At 37.3% G+C, this 13,414-nt stretch overlaps 1 protein-coding gene across 4 annotated transcripts in view; it reads right to left on the reverse strand.

Annotated features, from left to right (window-relative positions):
• The window catches only part of tbc1d8b (TBC1 domain family member 8B), a 19,710-nt gene extending 6,296 nt beyond the window's left edge, over positions 1-13,414 (reverse strand). For 3 of the 4 annotated variants that reach the window (XR_001634151.1, XM_016485072.1, XM_016485071.1), the window contains exons 1-17: positions 13,080-13,414; positions 10,232-10,342; positions 9,996-10,114; positions 9,642-9,864; positions 7,734-7,974; positions 7,451-7,658; positions 5,969-6,136; positions 5,684-5,785; positions 5,165-5,315; positions 4,876-5,090; positions 3,849-3,966; positions 3,275-3,560; positions 2,764-2,890; positions 2,265-2,363; positions 1,634-1,702; positions 1,283-1,523; positions 1,061-1,126 (exon numbers count right to left, since the gene is read on the reverse strand). Coding sequence is in view for 3 of the 4 variants with exons in the window: in XM_016485072.1 (XP_016340558.1) it covers positions 1,061-1,126; positions 1,283-1,523; positions 1,634-1,702; positions 2,265-2,363; positions 2,764-2,890; positions 3,275-3,560; positions 3,849-3,966; positions 4,876-5,090; positions 5,165-5,315; positions 5,684-5,785; positions 5,969-6,136; positions 7,451-7,658; positions 7,734-7,974; positions 9,642-9,864; positions 9,996-10,114; positions 10,232-10,342; positions 13,080-13,206 (2,671 nt within the window). In the remaining variant the exon portion in view is untranslated. The remainder of the gene's footprint in view (positions 1-1,060; positions 1,127-1,282; positions 1,524-1,633; positions 1,703-2,264; positions 2,364-2,763; positions 2,891-3,274; positions 3,561-3,848; positions 3,967-4,875; positions 5,091-5,164; positions 5,316-5,683; positions 5,786-5,968; positions 6,137-7,450; positions 7,659-7,733; positions 7,975-9,641; positions 9,865-9,995; positions 10,115-10,231; positions 10,343-13,079) is intronic. The other variant, XM_016485073.1, reaches the window with a different exon arrangement.

The raw sequence follows: 13,414 nt of genomic DNA on the forward strand, positions 1-13,414 counted from the left end.
CTTCTTTATGCACCAAGAGCTTGTAACACTCCAAAGAGAAAGGAAAAATTGAAATCGCATCATATGACCCCTTTAAGAGTTATTGAGCTAAATAGACTGCATAAAGGGTTAGTTCACTTCCAGAATAAAAAAAATTCCTTATAATGTACTCTCCCCCATTCATCCATTAATGTACTCAAGATGTTCATGTCTTTCTTCAGTCGAAATGAAATCAAGGTTTTTGAGGGAAACATTTCAGAATTTTTCTCCATATAGTGGACGTTAAAGGGACCCAACAGTCTGTAGGTCCAAACTGCAGTTTCAATGCAGCTTCAAAGGTCCTGATCCCAGCAGAGGAATAAGGGTCTTATCTAGCAAAACAATCAGTCATTTTCTAAAAAAAATAAAAATCTATATACTTTTTAACCACAAATGCTCATCTTGCACTAGCTTGACCTCACGTATTACGCAGTCGCGTTGGAAAGGTCACACACGTGACATAGGCTGAAGTACCAACCCAGTGTTTACAAAGCGAATGTGCAAAGATAGTCAAACGCCCTTTACAAAAAAAAGGTAAAACAATGATATCGGATGATTTTGAAGTTGGAGGAGAAAATGAGATGGAGCTTTTCGCCCTACCCTACCTTTCTGAATCAGAGTACAAAGATGAAGAATTAACCACGCATGACTTTTCCAACAAGATTACGTAATGCGTGAAGTCGCAGACGCACATCGCAGAGCTAGTGCACGATGAGCATTTGTGGTTAAAACGTATATATATTTTTTCGTTTCACTAATTAAGACCCCTATTCCTCGGCTGGGATCGTGTAGAGCCCTTTGAAGCTGCATTGAAACTGCTATTTGGACCTTCAACTTGTTGGCTACCATTGAAGTCCATTATATGGAGAAAAGTCCTGGAATGTTTTCCTCAAAAACCTTTTCGACTGAAGAAAAAAGACATGAACATCTTGGTGTATAGATATACAATATAAAGATTAATCATATGCATGCATAACCATATCTTATGTTCACACTAAGCTTTTATTATTACACAGTGGCAGATGTCATACAATTAATTTACCTGGTTGAAGGTGCAGTTTGAAGAGAAATTTTAGTTTTTCTGTGAAAGATCTGTTGTATAGGATATCTGCAATACACACACACACAGACACACACACAGACACACACACAGACACACACACACACACTCTTGAATGAATCTGGCAGGTTTAAGGAAAGCTGCTATGTACTGAGGTGAAAGGTCAAAGGGCAGTCAATTTAGTTCAGGGCAGGCTCCTCTTACCCAGACTGCACATGAATTCTTTGAAGTTCACAAGTCCGTCTCCATTCTCGTCCAGAAGCCGGAAGGCTGATCGTGCCAGTGAGCGCACATGCGTGTGTGTGGTCCACGGCTGCAGGAGGTTAAACAGGCTACTAAACTGGGACTGATCTAGCTGATACTGGTCCAGATATGGCAGGCTGGGGTCATGGTTCTGCAGGGCAGGACTACATACTGACCAGTAACAGCTCACAAAGTGCTGCTTCTATAACACACAAACAGTCAAAAGACACAAGCTTTAACAGTTTGTGTGGTTGCAGCAGCATTTTGAGGCCTTCAGGCATGGAAGTGCACAAATTTGTTAGCGCAACTCACCTTAAAAAGCATGTAGAGCTCATCCAGCTGAGCAGCACTGAATTTCACATCTTGAGCAACAACACGCAGCTGCAGCAATAAGACACAAAAATGACAGACAATTAAACATCTTACAATGGACTATAATCTTTATGTGCAAACAATGTGTAAAGAAAAAATTATGCGAATTACACTACCATTCAAAGGTTCTGGGTCGATAAGAGTTTTCAATGTTTTTGAAAGAAGTCTCTTATACTCACCGAGGCTGCATTTATTTGATCACAAATACAGTAAAACATTAATATTGTGAAATACTGTTACAATTCAAAATATTTGACAATATTTTATTCAGAAATCAAAGAACAGCTTTTATTTGAAACAGAAATCTTTTGTAACATTTTTAAATGTCTTTACTGACTCTTTTGATGAATTTAATGCATCATGCATAACTCTATGCATGAGGCATGAATGCTGCTTCTATTTTGTATGTTTCTTTTTTCTCCATTATGAATTTGATAATCAGCATCAAAATCTAAAACCTACAAACGCATATGCAGAATCTTCTTCTTTTTTTTAATGCTTAGTTTATCATTATATTATATTATATTATATTATGAAATTAAGGAGTATACAGCATGGCTTTTGTACTTACTACATTTTGTTTTGTTGTGTCTTCTAGTGTTTGAATGACATACAGCTTGTTCCTCTTCCGCATGTTTTCCACTTCCTCTGTTCGAATGTCTCCATATTTCTGAAATAAAAAAAAAGTTTCATTAGTCTGAGCAACCGTCTATTTTAGACCCTTCGGTTAGCTGACCACAGAACTCCTGTCAGAGGGGGGTTTTCATCATTCCATGCAACTGACCAGTTTGAAAGTGCTGAAAAATGTACACCTTTTCATTGCACATTCAGATTTTACATTCCTATAAAATCTGTCACCACGAGTACAGGTGCAAATTACCAAAGCCTTAACAAATACATCAGATTCATTTTATTAGTCACTTTTACAGAGTGTTTGTTATAAATTCACTACCTTAAAAAGAATACAAATTCTGCGTTTACTACATGTTCTGACAAAACCAGAGCTAAAGACATCAAAAAGAAAACAGATTTTAATGTTCACTACAGTATATTAAAGTGTGTAGCTTTACCTCATATGCCTCTTTGATGAGATCGCTGATGTCAACCTTTTGTATTGATTTGTCATTGGCTGTTGCAGATGCCTGCTGTACTGTAGCTGGCAGGGGACTGTCTTTATTTGTGACACTGTCAAAAAACCTGAAGGATAAAATCTGATTTAAATACAGGTTAAGTTTGTAAACTAAAAATAATCTTGTTGATGCTGTTTACAATTAAACAGCAGCTTGTCACCCAAAGACACTCTTGACTGAGTCCGATCATTCCTGATCTTTGTTGCATGAGTCACACAGCATGGAAAAATGTCCCTTTCAATAATATAATATAACATAACATAACATAACATAATATAATATAATATAATATAATATAATATAATTAATATAATATAATATAAATACATTTTTGTGACACCTTTTCTGTTTAAAAATCCCCCTTTTAATTTTATATTGCACATAACATAATGACAACACAGCTTGCTACAATCATGCTTTGGCCATGTTAAGAGGACAACGTTCCAATCACCTGTTGAGGACTGTGACAGCTTCTGCGTCATCATGGCAACAAAGCAGATTGTCCATATTGTAGTCAAGGACAGCAAGGCCAAGCTGCAGGATGGCTTTGATACCATCATAAAAGAAGCAGTCGACAACATTCACAGCGCTCTCTATTGGCAGTACGCTGATGAAGAGAGTCAGGAACCATGACAACGACACTGATGAGAAGAATGACAGGTCCGTCATGTGTTCGGTCAGCTGGGTTAGATGCTCACGGATAAGTTCCTCGAACACAGCCTGGTCCACCAGGGCTCCTGGAAAACACACACTGAGACATGAATAATACTGTATTCAAAAACAAATAGGTTCAGTAAACTGCCACTGCAGCAACAAACAGAATGACACAACTAATCACAGACAGAATAGGAGGAAGTACTTAACATGAAAAAAAATTGTGGAGCACCTTAACAAAGCTCAGTAATTATAATCCAATTACGACACCATTGGCATTGTGTTATAATGGCAGCCTGCAAGTTTATTAAGATGAGTCAATCACCTCCCGGGTATGAGATGTGTATAACCACACATACACACACACATACCAATAATTCTACGGTTGAAGTAGTCTGGGAGCATTCGTTCACACACAGCGACCAGCAGCCAGAAAGCCTCTTCTTCTTTAGCATACAGCAGCAACACAGACGTCAGGATATTCATCGCCTGGACAGACCGACAAAACAATATGATACAGTTATAATACATGAAAACTAAATTATTATTAGAATGAGTGGAAGTAGAGTTTTTAGTGAATAAAGTGAAAAACACAAATTTGCATTTAAAATGACAGATTTTTTTAGTCCCTTTTTTAGAGTTTGTGATATTGCTGTATATGCAAATTGAATATAAACAAAAATAATTTGGCTTCCATTCACCATATTCCTTGAATACTTCACTTTGCATATTTCCCATGCTTCTTATACTTTGCATACACCAAGTTTTGATTACCAAAAAATTATTCAAATTTCATGTCCTTTCTGTTTTGCACACAGAAATATTTTGAAATGAGTTCTATTTATGTTCTTTATTACCATAGATTCAGCTGGTTTTCATTTTCCTTGTTTTATTAAATATTTAATATCAAATATTGATGCAATGTGCAATGTGTGTAATGAATAATTGTGTTTATCCTAGTCTTGCAGATAATACTGTAGGTTGTGCATGAGTGGGATGTTGAATACACACATATTGTACACCAACATAAAGTCTGATTCACTTTGAAGCTACAACCAGTCACTTAAGGCCCCATTATTCTTTAAGCAAAGAACATCATTTTAAACAAAATCAGGCCTAAACAAAGGGCCTTTAGACATGCTAGGATCATCTGATTGACATGTAAACACTTGCTAAGTGAGAATTTATCCAAGATTTTACGCCATGAACCTCATACACCAACACAAACCTGGGCAGCTTGAAATTGTGTTGACATTCAATCAGAGTGCAACATGATGGTTTTGAGAAAGCTTTTTAACAAATTTGTGAACAGGATGAATCAGATGTTCTATGAACTGTGCAATTTGATGCTGAGACCATGTGTTAGAATAGATGAAAATGTTACGTGTGTGTTTTCACCTGGCAGTAGCCGATTTTGGGATTGCGATGAGCGTAGGCAGTCAAGACGCGGCGAAGAGCCGAGATTCCTGTGTCGCTCTGGAATGCTGGGTGTTCTGGGAGTGAGCGATGCAGATCTCTCTCAATCTCATCACACGCAAGCGAGCTGCTGCCCATACACTCCTCCAACAGCCGTCCATAGTATCCGGGGTGAGAGGTCATGTCATGTACTGCACCTATAACACAAGCAAACATGTATGTACAAAACTGTGGCACATATACACCCACACACAACCAGAACAACACACACCTGAGAAGAGCATCCACAGTTCTCCTCTGAGGGTCTCTGGAACTCCTCGTACAATGAGATCCCGTGTTTTTTTGGTGCAAAACATTCCAGTTCCACGGCCATATTCAGCAAAATGGATCTGCCACGACTGCTCCTTCATTCTCTCCTTCAGCTGTCAATCACAATGTTAAAATAACCGTTTTCTATTTGAATATATTTTCAAAATGTCATTTATTCCTGTGAAGGCAGAGCTGAAGTTTCAGCAGCCATTACTCTAGTCTTCACACAATACACTTTTTTCAGGATACTTTGATGTATAGAAAAAACTGAATTTATTTGAAATGCCAATCCTATGTAACATCACAAATGCATTTACTCTCACTGCTACTCTCAATTTAATGTGTCCTTGCTGAATGAATATTTTAATCTTACTGACAACCAACCAACCTTTAAACGGTAGTGTATACCACATGTTTTGATTTCATTAATAATCTTTACTAAACTAACATTGCACCAATATTGCAATAAGCTTATTTGTACCATTTTGGGGTCAAGGTTTTCTGCATCATGTGGATGAAAGACGTTCATAAGAGCTTCAGTGCTGACGGCTTGACTTTGCCCCACCATAACACCCTCCTCATCCTCAGAGAGAAAAACACACACATGCAATCTAGTTTCTCCTCTGCCATTTTTACAGTTACCACAAAATCATACCATGAAATGCAGGATATTTTTAAATGATATGAAATATATTATCATGACAAGTGTTTGCATACTTAAAACACATCATTTCTAAGAGTGGATGCTAGAGCGTAGAGGAATTACCGGATTACTGATGTAGTGCTGGGGGCTTCCTGCTGTCCCACACTTTCTGCGGATGGTGGCAGCAAGTCGCTCAAAATCCCGAACCTCAGAAAAACGCAAAGCTCTCTTGCCACGAAGACACACAGTCAGGGCACGACTACCGTGATCTGGCAGCTCCACACTAAACACCTACAGGAACACATTAATGCCAAAACCACACATAAATCGGCATTAGTGAAATACAAACACAGTGATAACAAAACAGCAGAAACTTATGAACTCTCCAAAACTCTAAAAGTCTAAAGGCAGAACTGTGAGAATATGCCCATGGCCGAAAGGGGTGAAAAAAGAATACTCTGAACTTTAGTCTGGATTGATTGCTTAGATTCTGTAGGTAAAATATATTTCAAAATGTATTTTTATCCTCTGTTAATGGAAATCACTTTGGTGTTGAAAGTATAATTCACACAAGATTATTCAACATCAACATAAAACAGTAGTTCAACTTTAACTTAAACACAGGGGCCAGTTGCATAAACATAGGCACTATGTTAAGACTGTGTCTTAAGAAATAGTTTGACTAACTAGCAGTTACCACTCTATCATTTTGTTACTAGCAGACCAATCTATCTTTTTGCAATGGACTTTAAGAAGTCATGATCAGTCTTTAAGAAAACAAATTAGATGACTAACTACTTTAAAGCATAACAAAAGGCTTTTAAAACAATAAATCAAAAGTATACCTTTATTGCCTTATTATTACAAAGTGTACTAAAGTGTATTGAGAAACATAGTCATGAAAGTGTACTTTTTTTTAAAGGGGTGGTTCACTATTTTTTTTCTAGGCTTGATTGTGTTTATGGGGTGCAGTCTAACATGTGTTAATGCTTCGTTTAAAAAAAAAACATTATTTTTCACAATTTACCTTTATTCCACACCACTCTGTCCCTTCTCTGAGAAACGCGCTGACCATTAGAATCGTTAGAAGACAGAATCGTGATTCATATATAAACAGATATTTACGTGCACCTCTAGTTTTCTCTTCCTCTCCTCTAAAGCAGCGCAGCATGGCCTCGCCCCCTTTGCTGCCTTTTCCCAAGGGCGGGGTTTATCTGGGTTTGTGACGTCACAAACCCGGGAAGTAACTCGTTGTAGTCCCTACCAGCTGTTTTTGTAGGCATTAAACTGCCAGAATTTTAAAAGACACTATCTCCGTTTGCATTGAACTTTCAGCTTTGTAACTTTGCAGATATTGCTTATGCTCAAACAGCAACATTACACACTAACTAACGTTAAAAAAATGAAATCGCAATGAACCACCTCTTTAAAGTACACTTAGGTGGCCTTTTATTTGATTTATATAATCTGCAAGTATAGTTTTTTTTAAATATACATTTACGATTTGAAGTACAAGTGCACATTCAATAATATTGCGCATGCTTCTTTTTCTCAAGGGCAGTCTTCACCATGACATTCTTTGCAGTTTGCAGAAAACATACGCACCTCCCATAGAGGGATTATGAGATGGCACTGAGACCCATCTTGGCTTGCAAAGCACAGACAGTTCTCAGAGAGACAGATTTTTCCAAGCGTATTGACATGGCTGAATGGAACCCAGAGGAAACTCTCATGCACTTCACAAAGATTCTCCTCCTGCGGCAACCGGAAAAATGCTCGAAATGACTGATTCCGTGCATGGATTTCCAGAGCCCTGCAACGATTACAGTAGAGTCAGACATCGTCCAGTAAAACAAAAATAGGTAACAGAGGAATAAAACTAATGCACCTCTGCGTGATGTGAAGAGGGTTGGCAAGTGGATGTTCAGCATTAAATGTTTCTTTGTCGAAGAAGCGCACAATGGCGTAGTCGGCCAGCTGCTGCATTATCAGGTATGTCTGCTGGAGCCTCAGGAGCATTGAGAAGAAATGATCCTCTCCACGCACACACACACGGATGCTCTCTGCCAACAACACACTCGACGTACGTTCCAGACGGCTCACCTCATCCCAGGGATACACCAGTTTCACTAAGCAAGAAATGCACAAACCATGAATAATATGAGATTTTGGCAGATGCCAACTGTAACACTTACAAAGGCAAAACCATTATATATGAAGCACATAAGGTGTTATATGTGACCCTGGACCACAAAACCAGTCATAACGGTCAATTTTTCGAAATCGAGATTTATACATTATCTGAAAGCTGAATAAATAAGCTTTCCATTGATGTTTATTAGGATACGACAATATTTGACCGAGATACAACTATTTGAAAATCTTGAATCTGAGGGTGCAAAAAAATCTAAATATTGAGAAAAGAAAAATCTATAATTTTGACCCATACAATGTATTTTTGGCTATTGCTACAAATATACCCGTGCAACTTAAGACTGGTTTTGTGGTCCAGGGTCACATATCTCTTATAATCCACAGAAGAAATAAAACCATACAGATTTAGAATGACATGAGGGTGAGTAAATGATGACAGAATTTTCATTTTTGGGTGAGCTATCTCTTTAGGACTTTGACATGTGAATGTCCTCTGTTATAATTGGTTAACCTCTTTGCACGTGGAAAAAATAAGAGTTGTCCGAGTTGCTAAATAATGAATATTGACTGATATGCAAACTTAATATACACTGCCATTCAAAAGTTTTGACATTTATTCCTGTGATCAAAGCTGAATTTTCAGCAGCCATTGCTCCAGTCTTCAGTATCACATGATCCTTCAGAAATTATTCTATATTGCTGCTTTATAACCAATGTTCGAAACAGTTGTGCAGCTTAATATTTTTTGGGACATGTGATACTTCTTTTTCAGGATACTTTGATCAATAAAAAGTTCAAAAGAACAGTGTCTATTCAAAATAGAAATTTTGTGTTACAATATACACTACCATTCAAAAGTTTGGGGTCAGTAAAGGAATTAATACTTTTATTCAGCAAGGATGTGTTAAATGGATAAAAACAAATGAGTGTAATGACTTACAGTATATTGTCAGAAAAAAATTATATTTGTTCTTTTTTAACATTTGTAACATCCAAAATAAAAGTTTTTGTTTACTTAATATATGTATGTGTACTGTGTGTATATTTATTATGTATATATAAAAACACACACATGCATGTATATATTTCAGAGAAATATGTTTTTATATATTAAATGTATTTACTTGTAATATAAATGTCATGAATATAAATAAAGACATGTAAATATTTTCAGAATATATACAGTATGTGTGTGTATTTATATATACATAATAAATATACACAGAACACACGCATAAATCATGCAAACAAAAACTTTTATTTTGGATGCGATTAATCGCGATTAATCATTTGACAGCACTAATATTAAAATAGGAAACCAATATTAGAAATTGCAATAATTTTTCACAATATTACTGTTTTTTTCTGTATTTTTGAACAAATAAATGCGGCCTTGATGAGCAAAAGAAAAAAAAAAAACATTAAAAAACTTGCTGATCCCAAACTTTTGAAAGGCAGTGTAGGTGTTTTCAAACAGGGGTCCAGGGACCACCCAGGGGGCCACAAGTACAATATATGTGGGGCCTTGGTTCCAAACAATTATAAAACCCCTTTGCTAATAAACGCATTGTTCAGACATCATAACCATCATAAAATAGCCAGCTTGTGGTATTATGTGTAAACAGGCGATCATGTTTCTAACCCTCATTTCCCAGCATATAGGAGTAGAAACACAGGAAGTTGGTGCTGAGGTAGATCCAGCCCTGGTTTGGCACTCGTCCTTTCCAGTAGCTGCAAGAGAAATACGTCACAAGCTTCTCTCTCTGAGGCAAACCGAACAGACGTTCAAAGCGCAGCACAGCCTCCCGGAAGCGTTCGGGATCCTCCTCATCAGCAGCTGATGTGCCCTCCTCTGCTATCAGACCCTACACAAACACAACATACCGCCACTGAAGTCAACAATGCAAGACTGGGACTTACATCTAAAATACCACAAAACACAGAAACAAGAAAAAACAACATTCTAAAGTGTTTTGGAGACAAATATCCCTCCCACCCTTATCTTTCCCTGGACAAAACTGGTGATGTCTTCACCAGAATCAAACACAGAGAGAGTTCTGATGATGTTCTGCTGCAGCCAGTCCCAGTGCTGTGAGATCTCCTCTAAAGATGCTCCTGCACACACACACACACACACACACACACACACACACACACATTATATAAGGATCTAAATGAAGAGAGTCTAAGCCTTCACATACACATTAACACTGTGTGCAGCATCTCTCTCACCACAGGCAATGCTCCAGTACACCTGAGAGTCGGGCGTCTGGTGTAAAATGCGAAACGGGGCGACTTTGGCTGTGGAGTCAAGAACTGTGTCCAAAGTTCCGACCAGCAGGCCTAAAACAATGACATAAAATAATAAACATAACATTACAAAAACTTTATATATATTTCTTTAAATCTGCGCTCTGAGTTACAACTGAATATGAAAACATGAAAGGACAACAGCAAGAAAATATGAAACATTTATGGAGTAGTCATTACATTCATACAAATAGCAGCCGTTTTCATTTATTTCTTTTTTTTTAACACTGATCATAATAAGACATGTTTCTTGAGCATCAGATCAGCATATTAGAATAATATCTGAAGGATCATGTGACACTGAAGACTGGAGAAATGGCTGCTGATTTTAAATTGTTATAGTATTTCACAATATTACTGTTTTTCCTGTTTTTATGATGAAATAAATGCAGCCTATGTGTGCATAAGAGACTCCAAAAACATGAAAACATTATACGTTACTATGATAAAACAATATAGAATAATATTAGGTTTGACTGGCACTTGATTTACTTCTTTCAATGTCTCTGATGCACATCAGGATGTTAGCAGGGAATTTAATGTTAGTCACTGAAAATCTGTCCTCTCTGCACTGCTTCAGGAAGAAGCTGGTGTATTATGGCCCTTAGCCATGAAGAAAAGGTTTCCATGGTGATGAACTCCAAAAGAAAAAAATAGTCACTAATTAGAGTAAAACCTATAATCAGCTCAACAACAATTGTGGCCATAAATTCTTCTGTGCTGGCGATCTGTGATGCTATGACACATATTACTAATCATTTATTTTTATATAAACTGTTATTTTATTTATTAAGTCAAGTCCCATTTATACAATACAGATTGTTTCAAAGCTTTACATTAATAGCAGAAAAATAACAGTGTTAATGTTGTAAAATTCCTCCAACAAATTCAATTTCAGCTGTAAAGCAGCTCTAGAAGATAAGTGTCATTATTCATCTTAATGTAGTCCAGTACTGTTTCAAATTGAAACTTTCAATTCAGTTCAATAACACTGTCGATGTTGCAAAACTAGAGTCATTATCCAGCTCAGTTCAGTTTATTAATAAGTTGTTGTCATCAGTGACCCAACATCTACCCCTGCAGACAATTCCCAGCAGACCAATGCCTATAAATCTCTAATGCATTAAAACGCAGCAGCTCAGCTGGCTTTCAACTCTCTAATATGTAGAGCCATCCTTCCAATTTGCATTTAATTGCAGGATTGGATTTAAAATTGAGCACCACTTCCCATGACATAGCTGTGGTCCTGCCACAAACTTACAACTATCCTCATATTTTTCCCATACTCAGTCAATTTGTAATGGTGGATCAATTGTATATTTTGTATATTGTACTTTTTTTGTACTATTGTATTGATTTATCTGAAAGCGGAATAAATAAGCTTTCCATTGATGTATGGTTTGTTATGATAGGACAATATTTGGCCGAGATACAACGATTTGAAAATCTGAAATCTGAGGGTGCAAAAAAATCTAAATATTGAGAAAATTGCATTTAAAGTTTTGGCCGAGAAATGACGTTCTTAGCAATGCATATTACTAATCAAAAATTAGGTTTGAATTTTTTACAAAATATCTTCATGGAACATGATCTTTACTTAATACCCTAATGATTTTTGGTATAAAAGAAAAATCGATAATGTTGACCCACACAATGTATTGTTGGCTATTGCTACAAATATAGCGTGCGACTTAGGACTTTAAGGTTTTGTGGTCCAGGGTCACATATATATATATAAAAAGAATCTCTGAATGAAAGCTACAAATAAATTAAACAATTATTAGAAGTAATTTTAGTAACTTGCAAATATTTTTTTTTACAGTGGAATTACTGATATTATACTGAGTTAGGTACCACTTTATTTTAAGGTGTCCATGTTATACATGTTCCATGTACCTACTATTGTAATAACAATAAATTAGGCATAATTAAATGCAAGTAATCCTAACCCTAACAATATAGTAAGTACATGTAGTTAATTAATATTACTCAGTACTTAAATGTATAATTACACCGGAACAAGGACACCTTAAAATAAAGTGTAACCCTAGTTCTCATGCAAATGTACATCATTATAATTATATTTCTCAAAACATTTCATGTTCAAATAGTAAAAATGTATGTATCTTTAAAAGATAGAGTTTAAATTGGCTTAAAATGACATCAAACTTGCAGTTATCATGCTGCCCTTTACTGACAAGATATTCCCAAGTCGCATCACCAATCAATGCGGCCTTCTTTCAGAGTGACACTGGAGAGAAAGCATCTGCCAGTAAACACCAGTAAACACGCTGCTCCACCTCACCTAAACAATCTGACGTCACAGCGTGACGCAACAACTCCTGTCAAAGAGAAGGAGCAGACCTACATGAATAGTCTCCGCATTAAACACGTTTAGGCTTCGGCTTCTAAATATATCATATCTGGAGGAATGTTGCATTTTTAAGCAGCCTACCTTTATGCACACGGCCAGTTTACCGCAGTGGTGACGTCAGCACTCAGAAGAGCACATCATCAGCCCACTGACAGTCAAACTTACAAAAACATCCAATCTGCAAGACTGCATTAACCCTTGACCTGTTGCAAAAGCACTTGGGGTTAAAACTAAAAATCAACAGTTTGGGAAATCAACTGAAGTGTTTTTTTTAAGGTGTAACACCGAAAAAGAGATGACAGCTGGATACATATTAACGCATCAGTTGAAGCATCAGAGGCTTTTCCCATGCCTAGCACTTGAACACGGATATCCGCGCGCTCACGGTAACGTTACCTGTCAATCCGCCGCTGTCCTCACCGTATCCGCGTCTGCGCTGCAGCACGAAGTACTCGTTGGATTTTTCCGTCACCCATAATTTCAGCGCGTTTTTGAGAAGCACCTCTTCGGGTTTGAGCCACATGCTGGAATCTGTTTTCAGAGACACGCGTCCTCTCGCATGACACTCGTATCATCTCAAGCGCATACACCCATAGATTGAGTGTTGTTTGCTCTTGCGCCGCTTTTCCCACGTCGACAGAAACTGAGCCAAGACAGCAACCCCGGCGCCGCTGGGATTGTAGTCTTCCACATCTGCCCCGCTTAGCAGAGGAAAGCGCTGCCCTGAAAAC

This window comes from Sinocyclocheilus anshuiensis, unplaced genomic scaffold, assembly GCF_001515605.1.
Source record: "Sinocyclocheilus anshuiensis isolate Anshui unplaced genomic scaffold, SAMN03320099.WGS_v1.1 scaffold281, whole genome shotgun sequence".
In the NCBI taxonomy this organism is placed as follows: Eukaryota; Metazoa; Chordata; class Actinopteri; order Cypriniformes; family Cyprinidae; genus Sinocyclocheilus; species Sinocyclocheilus anshuiensis.